The following is a 21,878-nucleotide window of genomic DNA, read 5'->3' on the forward strand; positions in this document are numbered from 1 at the left end:
AAGTTTTTATCTTTAAAATTTATTGTATATAACAATGAGCTTTTTAGAAACTATACTTGACATTATCTTGGGAAGTTATTATTTTAAATATAATTTTCACTTTCAAGGGCTAATAACATTCTTTACCAAGTCATGTTGACAACCAGTATAACCAGCAGAATATTTCTGTAATGAGTAATTTTTAAAATCCAAGATAATTACTCTTATTTTCAACCAGCATTGTCTCTAGATTCATATTACTACTTCTAGCTTTGTTTCTTGGCTTGTCCTTACCCGATCATACTAGTAACATAAAACTTTAGAGGACAGAATGGCCCTGTAGATACTAAGCTTCAAGCATCATCCCCAAATTATGACCTTTGGATTTTGGTCCTGCTCTGGCTTTTCCAAATGATAAGATTTTTGTCAAGATAAAATCAACCCTTGAAATATGGAAAAGGAAATTTAAGAGTTTATGTAAAGCATCATATAAAAACTTGTGGGCCAAAGTCTTCTTCCTGTGTGGTGATGTGTTTCTGTGTTGTGTAAGATCTGAGGATGAGAGTGTGTTCCTCAGTTTAGCAGCCTCCTTTCATGGTGGTTAGGAATAGTGTAATTACATTTATTTTATAGATTATGAAACTGTGCTCCAGTTTCCTGCAGCTTATCCATACTTAGCCTGTGAGAGGCATAGAACCATAGTCTTATCTTTTAATACTTTTTGAATTGTAGCATTATATAAAAGATAAGTATTACTGTTACCATATTGCCTTTTAACAGGGAGGCTATGCTTTTGAGTAATTTTAAGACTTTGAAATTGAAGGGGGTACCAAACCAAAGCAAGGATCAAGTGGCTTGGGTCAGTGAACAGTGGGGTCTAATAAGGCTAAGTAGAAGGTCAAGTCGAGGCTGTTTGTGAGAAGAGGGTTTAACCATTAACTCTTTAGGGCTTTTTTTTTTGGTTCTTTCTTGCAGGAAGCAGTTGGCTATCTTGGCTGATCTAGTGAAAGATTTACCTCTGGAGTTTGACTTCCTCTTTTCTCAGTCTCAGGCAGAAGTGATCTCTGGAAAGCAAGAAGGTACTGGGCCTTGAGCAGTGAAAGCTTGCGCTTGGGGTTTGTAGCTTTGGGGGGGAGTTGCATGCGTGGTGTCATGTTGCCCAAATGTGCCCTCTATGATGAATTATATTTCCGTTTCTTGAAAAACAGAAAATTGTTTGTCTTCTAGTTGCAGTTCACATTGAGGAACAGATTCACCTTTTTCAATCTCAGTTTTACATTTTTCAGTCCTAAAATTCCCATTAGGTTTTACTCCGATTTTTTGCTGAGACTCTTTCTATTCACTGGAAGACTGCTCTTATGTCCTGGCTGTATAGCTGCCTTGGGGCTTCCCTGGTGGCTCAGACAGTAAAGAGTCCGCCTGCAGTGCAGGAAACCCAGGTTCAATCCCTGGGTCGGGAAGATCCCCTGGAGAAGGAAATGCCAACCCGCTGTAGTATTCTTGCCTGGAGAATCCCGTAGACAGAGAGGAACCTGGTAGGCTACAGTCCAAACAGTCACAAAAAGTCAGACACAATAGAGTGACTGAACATTTTTCATAGCTGCCTTATTTGATAATTCCAACACCTGTGTCATCTCAGGGTTGGCATTTTTTCCCTTATGGGTTGAGATTTTCCTAGTTCTTTGTCAAGTCGTTTTATATGGTATCCTAGATATTTTGAGTATTACATTGTTAGACCGTGGGTTTTGTTTCAGTCATAAAGGGAATGTTAATTTTTTTGTCTTAGCAGACTGGTTAGGTTCAGGCCTGAACTTTTGACCTGCTTTCTGTGGACGGTGATTCTTTTGATTCTGGCACTGAGATTAGGATTTGTCCTGTGTGTGTGCCAGCCAGTGACCAATCTGCACCTAGGCACAGCCCATACAAATGGATTGACTAGCCAGTAGGTCAGTTCTCAGAACCTTTGATATGTTTAGAGTCAGATCACATATGTGAGCCCAGGAATTCCTACACCACCTCATTCGCAACTCTCCACTATCTCCCCAAGACTGTCTGGTTCCCTGCAGCTCACTTTCATGGTCCTTCGGTAGGAAGTCAGGGGTTTACTTTGCCCAGTGTGCCATGCATTTCCCATGACTGCATCTGTATCCAGGGCTAAATGGTAGAGGACAGAGGGAGAAAAGTGAGCAATAGGACTTTGCCTCAACTCTTGAGGCCATGGCGCCTCTGGCCAGAAAGGGTCCATACTCCTCAGAGATGGGCATCTCCCTAGTCTCTCCCTGTGCCGATGCAGGATCGCCTGGAGTAGCAGAGAACCACCTTTTTCAGAAAGCAAGGGACTCCCCCCGGCCCTCCCTTCTGAACCTTTGGAGTCCCCTTTTCTGGTCCTTGGACCCCAAAACAGGGCCTTGTAGTTCTTTCTGTGCATATCTGGTTTTGTATTTCAAGCTGGTTTTCAGTCCAGGCCAGACAGTATCTGAGGGGGGAAAATGGGAAACTTGCTGCAATTTTGGTGGTACTTGAAAGTCTCATGTCTACCCCAGCGTGCCTTCTGTCATTTACTTTCAGAGTCCTCAGACAGCTGCTCTGTACATTCTATCCAGAGTTTATACTTTATTCAGTGGGGGGACAGGGCGAGTGTGGTTAATTAATTCTGTCTTGCCCAGAGCTAGAACTCCCCAAGATTTACATCTTTTATTTATTTTTACACATTAATTCCTATTCATTATAGGAAATTTAGAAAATGCAAATAATTTTAAAAGGGAAAAACATCACCAGATAAAAAATTTTAAATTCATACACTAAGAGTGTGGAATAAAATACTATGATCACTTTTTTTCCAGGAAAAGGGGGAAAGAGCAGCTGTGGAGAGGTGTACACATGCTATTACAGTAGAGAATTCAGCAAGGGCTTTTATGTTTCTTACTTAGGGGTTTATGCATGGATTGGAATCAACTTTGTTTTGGGAAGATTTGACCATGAAGATGGTGAGTGATACTGTCTTCTTAAGACAGTTCTAAGGGCTGAAGATTTATGTCATAACCAATCACTAGCATGTAAGTGCTAATTCTGATTTCTTTTTTCCTTCTTTTTTCAAAACTTAACCTGCTTCTTTTATTGCTTTTTAACTTTCCTCATTTATTTCAGTCCCAATTTGCTTTCTTTTATTGCTTTTTAACTTACCTCATTTATTTCAGAAGCTGATGCTGAGGCTCCCCAGGAATTGGTGACAGGACGCAGGAGGACAGTAGGGATACTGGATATGGGAGGAGCCTCTCTCCAAATTGCTTATGAAGTTCCTACCTCAACTTCTGTCCTTTCTCCACAAGAGGTATTTTACTTTTGGGGGAAATTCCGTTGCTAGGAATGCCCATCTTTGAGAAGGAAGGGCACTATGTTTTGACTTAGACCGACTGTCCTAGGTCCATATATTGCTTCAGATCATTGCTGGCTTATGTAATCTTGGGTCAGTTACCTCTCTGAGCCTCAGTTTCCTCATGTATAAAAAGAGAATAGTAGTTATCTATTTCATAAAGTTGTTAGTATGAAATAATACCACTTGTATAAAGTACTTAACAAGCTGCCCAACATGTAATAAAAGCTATTAAATAGCTATTTTAGCTATTATAATTATACTACTTATCTGGAAGAGTTGCCTGAGGATTAAACATGATAATATAAATCCCAGAGTACAGTATTTGAAAAATACTTATTCATTAGATGTTATTCCCTTTCTTTTAGATGGAATTCCATCTTGTGCTTGTTATTCCTTGCCTTACTAGAACGTAAAGAATGCATTTTGAGGGAGAGGTTTTATCATTCAGAAGAAAAAGAAATAAAACATTTTTCAGCACCTAGTATGTGCAAGACATAAGACATGTTACACTGCCCCCAAAGCTTGTGATCTATCAGTGGAGACAGCCTGTGATAACAGGCAGACCACGACAGTTCTATAATTTGATCTAAACTGGGGTTTCTCCTCATTGGCACAATTGGCATTTTGGGCTGAGTAAGTCTTTGTTGTGGAAGGTTGTCTGGTGCATTGTATGATATTTCACAGCATCCTTGGCCTCTATCAGATGTCATAATGCCCCTATATCCCCCAAACTCTCAGTTTTGACAAGTAAAAGTGTCTTCAGACACTGCCAGTTGCCCCTGACGGTGCAAAATCACCTCTGTTTGAGCATCTTGGGTCTAAACAGAGAGCCACGGCAGTGTGGGCACTGACAGCGTGAACCACATTCACAAAGGCTTGAGTAGGTGCCTTCCATGCTGCCTTCATGGAAAGGAAGGTATTTACCTGGTCCTTGGATGATAGCAGCCCTTTGCATAGTGGAGGTTAAGGGAAGGCCATCTGTACGGAGGTGACAGTATGCACAAAAGCACAGAAAAAACAGCAAAGAGCCCAGAATGTCCAGGGAATTATGAATAGCCTGTTGTAGTATGGGGTTTTTAAGTGTGGTAATAGGGAATGCTGGGAAGTGATAAGATAAAGTTAAATCATGAGTAGTTTTGGGAGCCATGCTAGGGGATTTGGTTTTTTTATCTGTAGATAGGAACAAGCAAACTTTTTTGAGTAGGGCGGTCATACGGGTTTAAGTTTCATCATCTGTGTAATAATTAAACTCTAAAAGTCACCAGCTCTGAAGTTCGTGACTATGTTAATCGTGTGACAAGGTTAGGGTCATTTTATGTCTTTGTTTAAAATAGCTCTATGAAGATGAAAGAATAACACAAAATGTCTTAAAGAGTAGTCATAGCAAATGAAACCTGGTGTATTAGCAATGTCATACCTTTCTAGAAACCAAAACTAAAATTTCTTTTACATCATATTGCAGGAAGAAGCTGCGAAGATCTTGCTAGCTGAGTTCAACCTGGGCTGTGATGTGCAGCACACTGAACACGTGTATAGGGTTTATGTCACGACCTTTCTGGGTTTTGGGGGCAACTTTGCCCGGCAGCGCTATGAAGATCTTGTATTGAATGAAACTCTTAACAAGAACAGGTATGCTTGACATGGGATCTGTGATTCTGAAATAGAATGTTGGCAGGCTGCAGATATTTGGGAGAAATGGTTATATCCTACCAAGATACTAATAGATATGTCCTTGCTTCCTCCTTCCTCGCCACCCCTGCCAGTGGGGTAGCTTTGTATTGTCGTTCAGTCGCTCATTTGTGCCCAGCTCTTTGCGACCCCATGGACTGCAGCACACCAGGCTTCCCTGTCCATCACTGTCTCTCGGAGCATGTCTATTAGTAGTCCCATTTGATCTTCATCGGAGTGCCTTCTAATCTTTGTTATTAGGACTTAGAAAAGCACAGTGGCTTATTGCAGTGACTTCTTGCTATGCCCATCTTCAGACATGGCATCACAGGATAAGTGAGATCAATTAAGTCATTAATTTAAATTGTGTAGTATAACATAGCTTCCAGAAGTTTCTTCCACATGGAAGTGCTCAGAATCTGTTTGCCGAATTACAGTAGAGTTGCCTTTTACGTGGGACTTAAAGATTCCATAGCGTGCATAAAATATTCTCTAAGTCCAGAGTATACACTTTTTCCTCCAGCACTGGACCGATCACTGATTCTTCATTTGTGTGCCAGATGAAGTATTTAAACCGTAGAATAATATAGTTGTGGGGTTTTTAGTATTTAAAATTCTTTGTATCATCATGCCCATTAAAGGACAGCATAATAGAGAACAGAGTTCTTTTCCACCATGAAACTATTCACCCCCATTTGTTTAGCTGGAAACAATAGCTTGAAAAGGTACTGGTGTATCCCATTTGTAATTGTTTCTCTACAGCAATCAATTGTCTTATACAGGGAGTGTGTTAGACAAAATATTGTCTCAAGTCTTTTGTTTTTCTGAGTCTCAGCTCCTAAGAGTTCAGGGTGCTTTGGGAGAAGTCTGTTATTCGGATGATTGATGAATGCATTAAAATCAAGCAGCGTGTTTGTGTTCTGAAGATACTCTTACGTATCCAGGCCTCCATACAAATGTTGCTTGGCCTAGAGCTCAGATGGCTCCCATTGGCACCGTGGTATCTGAAGAACAATTACGGTGGAAGTTTCACACCAGTTTTGTTTTGGTCCTTCTTCATTAGCTGCTGTGCTTCCTTTTCCGTTTTCTTCCTTTGCTGTTTTGCTCCTCCTTTATATCTGCCTGCTGTTTTCTGCTGCTTCAGAACAGGCCTGCATCATCTTCTTCTCATGCCTCAGTTTTTTCTCATTATGTATCTAAGTTAGCTAATTCAGAAGACTAATTACTCATCTTGTGAAGCTGCTAATGTATAGAGAAACCTGTGCTTCCTACGATGTTAAAACTCAATGTTTCTCTCTTTCTGATAATTTTCTGAACTTTCCTTACAGGTAGTGTCACATCCTCAAAACAGGCTCCACTTGTTCCAAAGCATTTTGTTGTGTTGCCACATTCCGTCCTTCAGCCTTTACACGTGTGTGTGCATCTTCATCCACAGTTGTCTTAGGAATTGATGAATAGTTCATTGTATCTGGCAAACTACAGTTGTATTTGGTCTGCACTTAATTTCCTTTGGCCAGATCTGCATATTAATCTCTCATTGCCGGCCAAGTACAGACTTGAAATAACCAGAGCTGTGTGACGGCCTTTGTGGGAATCAAAACTTAGCCCTCCCTCCCCCGCAGAGCTGGGCATGTCCTGGGTCACTGTTGCCATCCATCACCACTGCACCACTGCCAGGGACTGTCCTCAGGACCGTCCTCAGCCCTTCCCACTTCACCTCCTCCCAGTTGTCTCTTGGAACATTAAAACTGTGATCAGCATGGTGAAATCTTTTCACTTTTAAGAGGCAAGTGGTAATGAAGGCCAGATGGAGAATAGCAGATTCGCATCTCCAGTTTCACTATATATTGGGAAATATGTGTGTTGACTAAAAGACTGAACAAAATCACTGCCATATTTCTCTTTCTTTTTCTAAATTGAATTTGCATAATTTAAAAGTTCGTGTGATGCAACTAAGTGATAATGCTCATCCTTGTGTTTAGGGCTGTCATGTAGAAGAATAACAAGAACTCTGGGAAGCATCTTTGAGGAAGCTGGGTGCAGTAGTGATGTGTTTTGTTTTTGTTATTGTGACAGGTTGCTGGGCCACAAGACAGGTCTGAGTCCCGACAATCCTTTTCTGGATCCCTGCCTGCCTGTGGGACTCACAGATGTGGTGGAAAGGAACAGTCAGGTCCTGCATGTCCGAGGACGAGGGGACTGGGCGGCTTGTGGGGCCATGCTGAGCCCGCTGCTGGCTCGCTCCAACACCAGCCAGGCCTCACTGAACGGCATCTACCAGTCGCCCATTGACTTCAACAACAGCGAGTTCTATGGTTTCTCCGAGTTCTTTTACTGTACAGAGGATGTGTTGCGCATCGGTGGCCGCTACCATGGGCCAACATTTGCCAAGGCTGCTCAGGTACATTATTAATAATAAAATGACTCATGCTGGCAGCAGCCATTTATTGGATGCCTAACTTTGTACCAGACGCCGTGCAAACGGCTTTGCATGTGTGAGCTCACTGGCTTCTTGGCAGGAGCCCTGTGAGCCCTTATTTTACAGACGAGGAGGTGAACTTAGAGAAGTAACCTGCTATGCTCTACTGCCTGCTAGTTAATTAATCTTAGGTCTCCATGAGTGTCCAGTTACCAAAATTACCACCCAGATCTAATGTTGTCATGGTGGCTAATGGTTTTTCCTCCAGCTTGCCAATAGTCTTGTTTAATGTTTGTGGACAAAGTGTGATCTCCAGATATTTTCCCCTTACTGGGTGTTCCCAGGTGTAAATGCTTTTGGAGATGATGTCACACAGGTGGGCAAGTCCACTTTTGTTTTCTTACCTTGAGCTTTTAAGAGGCCAGTATGGACAGGTAAAAGTTTAGCTAGTATTCCACAGTTCCTGTTCCTGTTCAATTTGGACTCGTCTCTTTTTCATTTTTGAATATTTTTCTCTTTTAGCAGAAAAACTTATGGGGAGATCTGTCCCCTCCCTCTGTCTTCTTCAATTTCTCTTAGTATAAGGGCTTTCAGAAGAAATAATATATGTAGTATATGTACTGTTCTGTTCCCTAAAGGCAGTCCCTAAGAAATATTGAGGAAAGCCTGGTTTGTGTTTGCCCTTTCCTCTCCAGCCTCCAGGAATACTGTCATATTTCCTTTCCTTTCCAACGTTCCCTAACTGTCCATGGCCTGAATCTTACTCTCATTTTAAAATTTCTTCAAATCCTTTTCCCTTGAACACCATAGGACTCAAGTTATTACTTGCCCAAACTGCTAGTGGCTTAATATGTTCTCTTTCTCAGGGTAAAGATGATTTTGTTCTTTGTTTTTTTTTAACCTTGACTCAACTGTTATATTCCCAGTGGCATCTTCCTTGGCCATCCTATGCAGAATTGCAGTGCTCCCCAATAGTACCCTTTTCCCTTTCCTGCTTTATTATCTTTCCCATGAGCACTTATGTTATCTAACACACTCTTTGTCTATATGTGTGTGTATGTATGTATGTATGCATGTATATTTGGTTATTGTCTGCCCCCCCCCCACTAGAAGGTAAGCTTCATAAAAATAGAAATTTTTGTTTTATTCACTGCTAGAGCCACAAAGTAGACATTCAGGAAATACTAGTTTATTAAACAAACCAAAAGGAATGATTCCTTTGGTGAGAATTAGAAGGAGACAGGCCAGTGATAGATGTTTGACCATTCTGTTCCATCCGTTTGACTTGTTCATGTCAGTCGTATATAGGGTAGAATGAAGCTGTCTTTGGCTTTTGATGTTGCTACTCCCGGTCCTAACCTTACCCATCTCTAAAGCTTAAGAGGCTCAGGAGCCATGTCAGGCTGGCTCTGTATGGACATGGAGGCAACAGGAATAAAAAGGAGTATTCCTACGCCACTCAAGTCACCTAGTGGCCTGAGTTCAAGGACTTGCCTTGCCCAGGACCTGGCACAGTGTTAAATGACTGAATATACCATTTCTGTTTTCCTGTTAACTAATAACCCACAAGTAACTTTGGAAATGGAAAACTGACTGTAGGGGAATTACAGAGTTTACCTCCCATTTCATGTTGCATCATTTCTCTGTTTGTTCCAGGATTACTGTGGCATGGCTTGGTCAGTACTCACTCAGAGATTCAAGAATGGCCTCTTTTCATCACATGCAGATGAGCATCGACTCAAGTAAGTAACTGCCTTTTCTCCTTTAGGTGTGGCCTTAAAATGTATGAACAATGAGTGAGAGAGAGTGACAGTACAGATTAGATTTACACTGAAAGAGAATTTGGTTATTTTAGATTTTGATTTTCTGAAGGGTAGAGGCCAAAATAGTGAACTTACTTTACTGAAGCCAAGGGAGACAGACTGGTGGTGACCAAAAAGTGTTCTCTCCAAGTGGTTTGGAATCAAAAGTGGTGGTCTTTTTAGTTTTTCATTTTTATTAAAATGTCAAACATGCAGAAAAGTGGAACAGTAACAGAAACACGCGTGTAACTGTCACCTAGTTTCAATAAATATCAATATTTTGCCAGTTTGGCTCATCAGTCCTCCCATTTTGTAAATGTTTTAGTTAAAAATTTTAAACGAAAATAGAACAGTATAATGAACTCCTGAGTACCTATCACCCAGCTTCTCTTCTATCAGCTGTCAACTCCTAGCCCTTCTTATTTCATCTATTTTCCTACCCCACAAATTGGTTCTTTTGAAACAAATCCCAAACATCATATAATTACATTTGTAGATATTTCATTGTGCTCTCTGAAGGTAAAGGTTGTTAGGGGAAAAAAAGAAAGCAAAAGAAAAACATGGTCACAGTAGTGTTGTTGCCTTGCTTGGAGGTGTGCCTCATTTTTGCAGGCAGCTTGAAGATAAGGTAGGCTCAGATTTGGCTCCACCTAGAGGTGAGGAAGGTGAAATGGGGAGAGAGGGGTCTTTTTGACAGTGAGAATATGCATAAAGCATTAGGTTTTTTTTTTCTTTCTCTTCCTTTAAAAAATTATTTTTTTCACACAGATATCAATGTTTTAAGTCGGCTTGGATGTACCAAGTTCTTCATGAAGGATTCCACTTTCCCTATGACTATCCAAATCTGCAGACAGCACAGCTGGTCTATGACCGAGAGGTTCAGTGGACGCTGGGGGCCATTCTGTATAAGACACGCTTCTTACCACTCAGGTAAGTGGACTGACCAAGAATCTTGAGCTTAGAGGATGGTAGTTGGTGCCTCAAAATAGGTTTCTTAAGTGACCGCTCCCTCAAAAAGAGAAACAAAAGCCATCCACCATGAGAATAGGGGCCACCCGATTCTCATTCCCCTTATTACTGCCATGTGAAACTGCTGTTACTTACCACATACGTTGAAACAGAAGGAAGTCTTGAGAATTATTGGTCTGGAGTCTGTTCTTTGTAATGTCGGGAATTCAGTAATTTTTTACTTTTTCCCCTGCTTTGCTGCATGACTTGTGGGATCTTAGTAACCACGGGTCCAACCCACACCCTGTCCTTGGCAGTGAAAGCGCCAAGTCCTAACCACTAGACTGCCAGGGAATTCCCAGGAATTCAATTTTCTTTATCTACAACAAATCAGTCTTTATAATTGAGCTCTCATAAACAACTTCTAAGATACTGACTGATGAACTAAAGTTACTCTGAATCTATCTCTGACTCGTTTAGTCGTGTCTGACTGTTTGTGACGCCATGGACTGCAGTACGCCAGACTTCTCTGTCTTTCACCATCTCCCAGAACTTGCTCAAACTCATGTCCATTGAGTCAGCGATGCCATCTAACCATCTTGTCCTGTGTTATCCTCTTCTCCTCCTGCCTTCTCTTATTTCCCCGCATCAGGGTCTTTTCCAATGAGTTGGCTCTTCGCATCAGGTGGCCAAAGTACTGGAGCTTCAGCATCAGTCCTTCCAATGAATATTCAGGACCGATTTCCTTTAGGACTGACTGATTTGATCTCACATCTGACTAAAGAACCAGTGTATGCTGTTCCTATACAGCAGTCTTTCTTGGTGGCCAAAATCACTCTCGAGATCGTGTCATTGACTTGGATGGCTTTTGGGTGAGCCAGAACAAAGGACATGAGATGCATTTCGGGGATGTCTTGCTCTTATGTACCATAAGATATTTGGGATCATTTTTAGGTGCTCTCTCTTCTGGACTATTTCACATGAACTCTTAATCTTTGGTGCCTGTTTCTTTAAACTCAGTACTGTCACAAGCCAGGTGAGTGAGAGAAGTGGGAAACTGGAGAGCATGTGCCCCAAACAAAAGGCTGATAACTGTCGTGCAGAAGTGCTGTCCCAGCATCTCCCAGCTCTCCTTGATCAATAGAAGCCAGAAGTCCACATTTTATATGTAGTCTTTCTGTTTGGAGATTCACATTTTTAAAAATAACACTGCAGGTCAAACAGAATGAAAATGGATTGGGTGTTTGGACTACAAGAGAAGAGCTTCTCTTTTAGATAGACAGACCATTGCATTTAGGTTTACATGTCTCTATTTTTTCTTCAGATTACAATTAGTTAAGTGACATCTTTCTCTGGATATATCCTAAACTCTCAGGAAGCATAGCAACTTTTTTTTTTTTTTTTAATACTTAGATATACTCTGATTTCTTGAATAGTTTCAGGGGCCACCCTATTCTCATTAGTACCGTATTTACCAACTGTGTAGGCTAAGGTGGTATGGGGGTCACTGTTAAGACATTTTACAGATGACCAGTCTTGGTCTTAACTATTCACTTTTTTGGCTTCTCATTTTGTCATCTGATTTTAGAAGGGGATAGAGGCTCCCTCTAGGCCAGGGAAAGGAAGATACAGGAGGAATCTGGGCCTGGGGACATGTTTCAGCTTTGCTTGCTCTGTGGAGCTGGTGTTATAGCATGTTTGCATGGATGGAATAAATGGGATAAAACCACTGGACCTTTTAAATTGGCATAAATATTTCTCTCTGAAATTAACAATCCTTTCCACCTTCAACTTCTTGTTTAGGGATCTACGGCAGGAAGGTGTCCGACAGGCCCATGGTAACTGGTTCCGTCTCTCCTTCGTCTACAACCACTATCTCTTCTTCGCCTGTATCCTGGTGGTGCTGCTGGCCATCATCCTGTACCTTCTGCGGCTACGTCGGATTCACCACCGACAAACTCGAGCCTCAGCCCCACTGAACTTGCTGTGGATCGAGGAGGTGGTGCCCATGATTGGGGTACAGGTCGGGCCATGAGGCTGGGCAGGTTCAAGGAAAGCTCAAATACCCCAGAACTGCTGCCCATCGAATTCCACCGCTTTCTGGTACTGGCCTCAGATGCTGCTTTGCCTGACTTTGTGGATATTTGGCCTTGGAGTTTCTACTTCAGTATCTACTTTAATTCCTTCTCAATATCCAGGTCCTCTTCTCTGAAGAGAAGCTGTAATTTAGTCTGTGAAGAACTAAATGAGAGATTGGTGCTAACAAAGGGGACCAACTTTAGTCCAATTGAAGCATGCTTCTACTTCTTTATCTGAGAGATCTGGTGTGCTCCTGGGACCGAGACTTTTCTCCCCTTGCTTTAAGCATGAGGTTCATCATTGGGCACGCTGAAAGCCTAGCTGAAATCAAACTTGGACCATCTGATTCAAAGCCGAAGACATTCTACCAAGTGCAGCAGCCCCTTCTTTCTCTGTAACAGAGATATTGTTTATGTGGAGATCCACAGCCTTTAATAGGGATCCAAGATTTTTGCAGATCAGCGGAACAGATAAGAATTTCCAGGCAACCAAAATAACACAACTTCTCTGCTTACTCGACAAAGAAGCCACTGTGGATGTGGCTCAAGATCCCTGATATCCTGTTGCTGATACTAGATTTTAAAAGGTTAGGACCCTTTCTAAACAAGTGGTCCAGTGAAGATTTTAACAATATATTTTCTGATGCCTCGTATGACCAGAATTGAAAATTTTTCCATGTCTCTGTGGCTCTGAGGCTGTTTGGGCATTAATTTTTCTTTTTGAGCCTTAAGGGTGCTTATAGGGATGGAGAAACTGGGATGGAGAGTGGGGACCTGGATTTGTCTGGTCACTGTCCTCTTGGCTTGTTTTTACAAGTCCTTACATGGGAAGATTCAAGAAGAGTTCTTTTATTTCACTGCTAAGATCAATATGTAGTTTGGGAAGGGATGCATTTGGGTTGTTTTTAAAGAAGGAAAGAACAGTATCAGGAGAGCGGGCCAAGGCAATAAAATCCAAGCTCTTATTTATTAATGTTTTTCTGAGAAATAGTTCTCTCAGTTGGGCTCTTGGAATATTTGAAAAGAAGCAAATCACAAACTTTGGAATAGACAGATAAATCTGTTAATAATCCACCTGGCAACTTTCAGGATATTTCCTAAGAGATTTCTCAGTCATAAACAGCATTTCCATTAATGGGGACAGGGGAAAAGCCATAGTAATTCCATTTTTATCCACTACCCTTCAGGATCTTTGCTTCCTCTCTGCATTTAGCCTTTAAATTGCACAAGGATTTCTTTCTCATCCCCCATGGAACCTTCTTTATACTTTAATCTTTCCTCTGTGTAGCCTTAAATGTCCTGCTTAAGAATATGCTCCCAAAGTTAAAATAGTTTTCTTTTTTTGTCAGCTTTGAGTTCTAGGATTACAAGAGTAAGGGAAAAGTCCTCGACTTAAAGGAAAAAAAGCGGAATTCTTAAAAAATAAATTTCATACTGAGAGTAGAAAGGAGTTAAGTGCTTCATAAAACCAAGAAAAATAAATCCAGATCCTCCTGGAAATAAACTGAGATGAAAGTAAGTATACTTAAAGTAGGTGAAAAGATGATGAGTCTTGAATCATTTTCAAATTAGATAAAAATGAATCCAGCAGAGTCTTACAGGTTCCTTTGGAAGAACTTTTAACTTTTCATTAGGGCTTATGTCTCAGCAGTTTAATTTTTAAGATTTCTAAGTTGCCTTGATTTTTTTTGACTCATCTTTGTGTCTGTACTGTGAGCGAGCCCTTGCCTTATGAATGCTGCTTATAAATAACATCATAGTATGTTTTTGCTAGCCATTGCCTACTCAGGTAACTCTTTTCCCTCACCTTCGTTTCCAGATACTATTTTTGGATTTCTTATTTTCTTGTGTGATCTACTCAATGATCTTCTCCAAAGCTGCCTAGCTGGCTAACAGTGATCACATTTGTGTGCTCAGAATGAAATTGAAGCATGGAGGAGGCAGTGATCAGTCCAATTTGAAAGCTCTTATTAAGTTATTCTTCATCCTGGTTATGATGATAATAACTACCATTTGCAAAGCACTGATTATGTACCAGACACTCCATTAATAATTTTATGTATGTTATTTTCATCATCATAACAACCTTTCAGATTGGTATTGTTCTTTTTATAATTGAGAAACTCAGGATACTTGTTTATCTTTCCACATAAATGTATTTCTTATTCATAATTTAATTAGTCTGGTTTTTTTAGTGTATTTTATCATGTTTATTATTTTATCTAGGCTTTATTATAATGAATAAGGCATCTGAGTTCCATGGTATAAAAATGAGGACAAGTTTTTGTCATACCCCTCAGAAAAAGATAATTTGCTGTTGGTTCTGGCTCCTGTGCTGCTTCCACTGGTCCCAGTTAAAAAAATTTTAAAGGAAATCTTATTCACTAGAAACAGAAGCCATTTATCCCTTGCTGAGGATAAATGGTGAGGGCCAATAACTTCTATATATTGCTTTCTCAAAATGAAATACTCTTGCATATAGAATCACACAGCCTTATCTTTTAACCCTCTTTTTGCCCTCAGTTTTTCAAGGTATCTATTTGCATTTCTGCATTCTGAGTAGTTTTCATGTGAAAATGATCATGATTTCATAAAATTCACATTCCACTAGTTTCTCTGAATCTTGCCAAGCAATCTTCCTTACAACAGTAACAGCAAACCTAAACTATTTCAGTGTTTTAATAGGTCAGAAGTGTCAAAATTTAGTCAGTGGTTTATAGGAGCAAGGCTTATTATTCTTTATGCAGGCACAACCCATCACTTTTCTGAATTCTTATCATGAATTATTCTTATCACCTAATTATTTGGCATTACATTCACTTAAGTTGCAGTTAATTCTAATCCAAATTTTATTGGGTTGGTGCAAAAGTAATTGCGGTTTTGCATTTTTGAAATTTGCTGTTTGATATTGGAATACATTCTTAAATATGGTTATGTTATATATCATTTTAATGCACATTTTTTGCTTTCTTTTTTTTGATAATGACTTATTACTTGCTGTTTATATTTATTTTAAACTAGGGAAATGATGTTAATTAGTCAAAAAAGCAAACTGGAGCAATTCTTTGATTCAAGTTGAAAATGAGTTGTAAAACAGCAGAGACAACTTGCACCGTCAGCAATGCATTTGGCCCAGGAACTGCTAACAAATGTAGAGTGCAGTGGTGGTTCAAGAAATTCTGCAAAGGAGACCAGAGTCTTAAAGATGAGGAGCGCAGCAGCCAGCTACTGGAAGTTGACAGTGACCGGTTGAGAGGAGCGTCGAAGCTGACCCTCTTACAGCTGCATGAGAAGTTACTTTGGAATTCAGTGCCAGCCATTCTGTGGTTTGGCATTTGGGACTGGCAGCAAACGGGAAAGGTGAAGAAGCTCAGTAAGTGGGTGCCTCATGAGCTGGCCACAAATCAAAAACTGTTGTTTAAAAGTGTTGTCTTCTCTTATTCTGTGCAACAACAACAAACCATTTCTCAATCGTACTGTGATGGGCGACAAAAAGTGGATTTTATATGACAACCAGCGATGACCAGCTAAGTGGTTGGACTAGAAGCAGCTTCAAAGCACTTCCCAAAGCCAAACTTGCACCAAAAAAAGGTGGTCTGCTGCCAGTCTGATCCACTACAGCTTTCTGAATCCCAGAGAAACCATTTCCTCTGGAAAGTATGCTCAGGAAATCGGTGAGATGCATCAAAGACCGCAACAGCTGCAGCAGGCATTGCTCAACAGAAAGGGCCCAATTCTTCTGCATAACAATGCCTGACTGCACATCGCACAACCAATACTTCAGAAGTTGAACGAATTGAGCTACAAAATTTTGCCTCATCTCACCATATTCACCTGACCTCTCACCAACCACTTCAAGCATCTCAGCAACTTTTTGCAGGGAAAATGCTTCCACAACCAGCAGGAGGCAGAAAATGCTTTCCAAGAGTTTGTCAGATCCTGAAGCATGGATTTTTATGCTACAGGAATAAACAAATTACTTCTCATTGGCACAATTTGTTGATTATAATGGTTCCTGTTTTGATTAATAAAGAGCTGTTTGAGCTTATAATGATTTAAAATTCACGGTCCAAAACCGCAGTTAAGTTTGCACCAAATTAATACCATCTCTCTATACTTTAGCTCCTTGAATTGATTTTCCTTGGTCTAGGAAATTTTAATCACTTTCCACCAACCTTCTATTTATTCTTCCAATATTATCCAAAGTATTCTGCCTTTGTCCTCCTTAGCCCAAGTGCTTTCTTTGACTTCAAAGGCCTTGTTGTTCAGTCGCTAAGTCATGTCTGACTCTTTGCGCCCCATGGACTGTGGCACACTAGGCTCCTCTGTCCTCCACCATCTCCCCAGTTTGCTCAAATTCATGACCAAAGGCTTTTGGCAATGATTATCAAAATGTGGTTGACTGAGTCTGCCATGCACTTGCTAAGCTAGTCATTTTAGGCATTAACATTTATTATCATGTCCATATTTATGAGGTACAGTAACTTCTCACTGGTTATGGATTCTTGCCCTGGTTTTGTCATTATGTAGCTCAGGAACCCCAGGCAAGTCACCTGCCCTCTCTGGTTCTTTTTTCATCTATGACTTGCCAAGATGATTGGCAGCCAGTTCCAAAGGGAGAACAGTTGGCATAAGGAACTAAAGGCAGAGAAGTGATAGAGTAGTTTCAGGAAGAGGGCTGTGGCCCTTGGTTTAGAAGACCAGCCTGCCCAGAAGAATCAGTGGTCAGGTCATCTCTTAGTTTACTCGTAACCCATGAAATAAAGGTTGGTGGGAATGGAGTTTCCAAAAGCAATCACAATCAGAGAATGAGATTTTTTAAATTGAAACTTAAGATTTGTTAACCCCAGTGATTTTATGGATAATGAAACTGACACTCAGAATGTAGTAATACATGCAAATGAAATGCTCATTGATAGAATCTTCTTGCAAGACTGTTTTAACAATATATATAGCTGACTGCAGCTCATCATGCTCAATCTTTATAATTGTCTCATACTCATTTGTGGTTGCTCACATTTAGGAATAAAGTATGAAATACTTTGTCAAAAATAGTATCAGGTTTTCAGTACATCCATTCTGGCTTCTTTAGTTAATATATCCAAGCAACTCATGGTTTTACCATGTAAGGTATAAATGTTTATTAGAGCTACTTTAAGGAACTTGGTTGTATTTATGGGGCAGTTCCTAGACTCCCTTACCCAGTGTGCCATTTCTTTTTGCTGTTTCTAAACTTCTTTCAAACCAGTTCAGAACTAGAATCTAATTTTCCTTTTGGCTGTGGTATGCAATGAAACTTCAATTGGAATTAAGAATTAAGGTAGAAGTAGTAGCAGATGTTTCAAATTCTCCCAGACTAGTCTCAGGTTATGCTAATTTCATAGTCCTACACTAGGGCCATATAGTCTGTCAAACTTGCAAGGATTTGTTGGTATTACAAAAAATATTTGTTAAAAAGACTTTTAAAAAAATCCGCATAGACTTCATTTATATTAGTACATTAGTATATATTACTAATGTAATACTAGTATATATATACTAATATATTAGTATATTAGTTTCCTTTCCCCTCTAATATTTCACTATTTTTCAGTACCATTATTAGAGGGACAGAGGAGGAATACATTTGTTGACTTTCTCTGCAAGTCTGAGCAATAATATCATTTTATTGGAAAACTGAATCATTACCCATACTACAAGGGCTTTCTACTCTTAAAATGTATTCAATCGTTGCTTGCCATTTTTATGAAGACCAAAGCTGAAAAAAAAATTGAGAATCCCAGCATGAGTGTAGCCATGCACGCATGATGACTTCAGGCAAGCTGAGGCTCTCCTTTTTAGGCAGTGCAGCCACTCATAGGTCTTCTGGCAGCTGATCACTCCTCTCCGCTTCTCCAGGTAAGGCAGCCCTGCGACTCTCTGAAGCAGCCCCTCCTACAGAGCCACCTGCCAGTTGAGCCTGTTAGAACTGCTGGTGGTGAAGGCACTGCCCCGTAACTAGCTTCATAAAAGTCTTTCTCTGCAAGCAAGAATCGCAGCCACTCTGATTTCTGGAATTTGTTGTTGTGTTTGAAATTTTTATTCTACAATCCCCCTTTAGCTGAACCCTTCAAGTATACACCTTGTCTCCTCCATGATTTCTGCCTTGAGCATGGGATCCTGCAGTGCTGAAAGGCATCTTTTTATTACGTCCCTCAATGAAAAACTCCCTCTTGCTTTCAAAAACCAAAGGCTGCCTGTATGGCATTACTTTGGGTGGGTGGGGGGTTGCTAAGTTTGTATGTTTTTCTAACACTTTAAATAATAGTTTTGCTGAACAGTTATTGAAATTCTGATACTGTTAAGTAAGTCAGTGTTGAACAAAATACACAATGCATATTAGAGAGGGGATGCATTGTCCCTTATGCAGGGACATGGGTATATATGTTACATATACCAGTATACAACCCACCATCATGCCAGGACCATAAGAATTGCTGCAGATAAACTGGTTATCCTACTATTGTGACCATCAGTGTTGGTCTTTGCAGCCAGCATCACTTTTTGTTGTTAAGTTGTTGGACTCTCTTGCAAACCTCATGGTCTGTAGCCTGCCACACTCTTCTGTCCATGGGATTTCCCAGGCAAGAATCCTGGAGTGAGTTACCATTTCCTTCTCCAGGGGAGCTTCCTGACCCAGGGACTGAACCCAAGTCTCCTGCGTTGGCAGGCAGATTCTTTACCACTGAGCCACCCGGGAAGCCCAGCATCACTTTAGGCAGTGGCTAATAATGACCCTTGCCACAATGGACAGCATTTGTCAAAGTAAGTTAGACAAAAGATATTCTGCATTAATTAAGAAAGCGAGGTATTTTAATTGCCTTTGGTATTTTAAAACCAACCGACAGGATTGTTGGCTTTTGAAAATATTAAAGGAAATTCATTTCATCTTCTGGGTATGATGACTTAATTTGAAAGCAGTGTCTGGGACATCAGTCTATAATCCATTTTCCATTTATTCATGCAATATTTGGTGGTATGTGTCTGGTTCTGGGAATAATGCAAACAAAATAATTCAGATAATATCCACTCACCAGGAGCTCAGAGATGGGCATTAATAAAGTTATATCACTAAATGCAATCAGATCTGTTTTTCCAAACTTACTCATCTTTAATAAAAGAAAAAAAATGAAGTAAAACATCTGCAACTTGAAATTATTTAATTCATTTGGTACTTTTTTTTTTGGAGGGAACAGTAGCAGCATTAGCATATGGTTCTTTGAGTTGGATCAGACTGCCCTCTCCAGACTCAATTATTAACTAAGAACAACCTTAATTTGGGGATCAAGAGATGATAGTTTGGGAACCTGCCCAGTGACTGCCGCTCTCATTCTTTAGAGAATTCTATCTGGAAGAGGTGATACCCCGCTGGCACACTAACCAGTATCAACACAGTGGATTAAATGAGATAGGGTGAGAGGAAATTTGGAGGGAATGGGAATAAGCTGGTCAGAACTTTCTAAGGTAAGTAGACTACTAGGGCTACTAGTGGTTCCCAAACTTGTCAGCACATCAGAATCACCCAAGGAATTTGCTAATTATGGCTTTCAGAGATTATGATTTAACTGATCATTGCTAAGGCTGGGGTCAGGATTCTGAAAGATTCTAATGTGAGAGAAGCTGGGAACCACTGCTGGCAACAGCAAAAGCTGTTTCCTGGCCAGGATTTTTATTAAAAAAAAAAAATCAAAGATAAACTGCTACTTCTATTTTGCTAAGAACCATTTGAGGATGATACACTGCTGGTCACACTGAAACCCAGAGGATACTGGAGTTGAAAGGGAACCGTGATCATTAGTCCAGCAGCTGTACAGGGGCACACCTTAACGTCATTTATGGCTCCCAGATCTGTTTAGCCTGCATAATGTTCTAAAAAACTTGAGACCATTCACATAAAAATCTGGATGTTTGGTTTGTCTGAAAAGTTGAATCTCACAACTGGACCTGCAGAGCAGCAACAGGTTAGCACTCAGCAGAGGTTTAGCCCCTTGATGGGCACCTGCTCTCTGGGTTCACCTGTTTGCACCAGTCTGCCCTAGCAGGCATCTGATTTGGTCCAGGTGGCTCCTATCTTCTACAAAACTAAAAACTAACTTTCTACAACTTTTACCCACTGCTCCCAGCTCTTCCTTCTGCAAGAAGGGGCTTCAACTTGTCAAGGGCAGGATTCTTGCTGCCTCTAAATGTTCTCCAGCTGAATACTCCTAGTTCTTCCAAGTATTTCCGGTGTGAAACAGGTTCTGGACTCCTTGCTGTCCTGGTTCCTGCCTCTTGATACATACGTGCCATTGAGTATCCTCCTTAAAACATGCAGTACCCAGAATAAAATGCAGCACTTGCAGTGTGGTGTTCTGACTATGGCTGTGACACTTCTATTCATAGAATCTCAAACACCATTAGTTTTTACCATTGTCATCACATGGTTGGTTCATACTGAGCCTGTGTCCAACTGAAGTCCCTAAATCTTTTTTTATATGAAGATGATAAGCTAGTTTTCTCTATCCCAAACTTACATAACCTATTTAAATGAAGATGTTACATTTATGACTGGTTTAATTTCATCTTGATGATGTTACTCTGGAACTTTTTTGTGATTGTCATCTATCAGCAATGTTGGGTTGCTCCATCCTCAAATATGGTCTTTGTGATGCCTTCATCCAAACTGCTGATTTAAAAGTGTTGAATAAGACAGAGCCCTGTGAAATATCAACAGAGGCCAAAATCACACCAATTCACTAGTCAGTAATTTGTTTAAATAACCAAAGAGATGTCCATGTACTACACCATCAAGGCTGTATTTTTCTTATCCCTAAGGCTCTTAGGAAACCCTTCCAGGAACTGATTTATACTATTCTCCATTCATCTCATGTAGTGACGTCACAGCCCTATCACAGGAGGAACTAGGTTAGTGCTTTCCCCCATTTTGAAAATCAAGACACTAGAAGAAAACAGCTATTTCTTGCTGAAGGCTATCTGAGTACTTTAGGATACTGCTAATCCATCCATTTGAATCTCTACCTGATCGAAGTACAGTTGAGATCATAAGAATTTCTATTCAGGCAGAATCCAGGACTCAGGAGTTCAAGGAAACAGATTATACATGTAGAACTAACAGCTTGTCAACATTTAAGAAAACTGACACAGAACCTGTTAAGTAGAAAATGACAGACAATTCTTTCTCTACATTAAATCTGATTTTCAACAGATTTAAAAAGGAACCTTGAGCAAAACCACACTTAATGACTTGCCTGATCCAGTGATTGTCCCCAAAACAGGCAAAGAATTTAAATAACTTGACCAATTTGGAAACCACCTGGTATGCCAAGGTCCTCCTCTCAGAAAAGCTCAAATTCTTATGCTCTCTGATGATCTCTCAAAAGCACAGTTTCAGTCCTAGGAAGCTGATCTTCTGAGAATTATTTTGGGACTCTTCGGAGTTCATTCATGAGCCAAAGGGCAACGCTGAGCAGAGCCAGGGAGCCCGACTGGTGAGCGGCAGCCAAAGGAGTTGGGACATACATCAGCAGAGTACTAATGCCCAAGCCCGCCTGTCACAAAGGAGAGCAAGC

General features: G+C 40.4%; 2 protein-coding genes and 1 pseudogene across 18 annotated transcripts in view; 1 reads left to right on the top strand and 2 right to left on the bottom strand.

Annotated features, from left to right (window-relative positions):
- Window positions 1–19,448, top strand: part of ENTPD7 (ectonucleoside triphosphate diphosphohydrolase 7) — a 40,153-nt gene extending 20,705 nt beyond the window's left edge. For 2 of the 15 annotated variants that reach the window (XR_009598112.1, XR_009598117.1), the window contains 10 exons: window positions 955–1,058; window positions 2,910–2,966; window positions 3,177–3,310; window positions 4,818–4,984; window positions 7,100–7,424; window positions 9,099–9,184; window positions 10,013–10,174; window positions 11,996–12,857; window positions 13,620–13,785; window positions 15,292–19,448. Coding sequence is in view for 4 of the 15 variants with exons in the window: in XM_004020101.6 (XP_004020150.2) it covers window positions 955–1,058; window positions 2,910–2,966; window positions 3,177–3,310; window positions 4,818–4,984; window positions 7,100–7,424; window positions 9,099–9,184; window positions 10,013–10,174; window positions 11,996–12,227 (1,267 nt within the window). In the remaining 11 variants the exon portion in view is untranslated. Of the gene's footprint in view, window positions 1–954; window positions 1,059–2,909; window positions 2,967–3,176; window positions 3,311–4,817; window positions 4,985–7,099; window positions 7,425–9,098; window positions 9,185–10,012; window positions 10,175–11,995 lie in introns of all 15 variants that reach the window. The other 13 variants (XR_006057696.2, XR_009598116.1, XR_006057698.2 and 10 more) reach the window with 8 other exon arrangements.
- LOC132658453 (receptor-binding cancer antigen expressed on SiSo cells-like) lies at window positions 1–20,150 on the bottom strand (annotated as a pseudogene).
- The window catches only part of COX15 (COX15 homolog, cytochrome c oxidase assembly protein (yeast)), a 16,690-nt gene continuing 13,908 nt past the window's right edge, over window positions 19,097–21,878 (bottom strand). For all 3 annotated transcript variants that reach the window (XM_027960444.3, XM_004020102.6, XM_060405118.1), the window contains one exon: window positions 19,097–21,857. In XM_027960444.3, the coding sequence (XP_027816245.1) occupies window positions 21,726–21,857 (132 nt within the window). In that variant the 3' untranslated portion in view covers window positions 19,097–21,725. The remainder of the gene's footprint in view (window positions 21,858–21,878) is intronic.

The sequence above is a fragment of the Ovis aries genome, chromosome 22 (genome assembly GCF_016772045.2).
Source record: "Ovis aries strain OAR_USU_Benz2616 breed Rambouillet chromosome 22, ARS-UI_Ramb_v3.0, whole genome shotgun sequence".
Classification (NCBI taxonomy): Eukaryota; Metazoa; Chordata; class Mammalia; order Artiodactyla; family Bovidae; genus Ovis; species Ovis aries.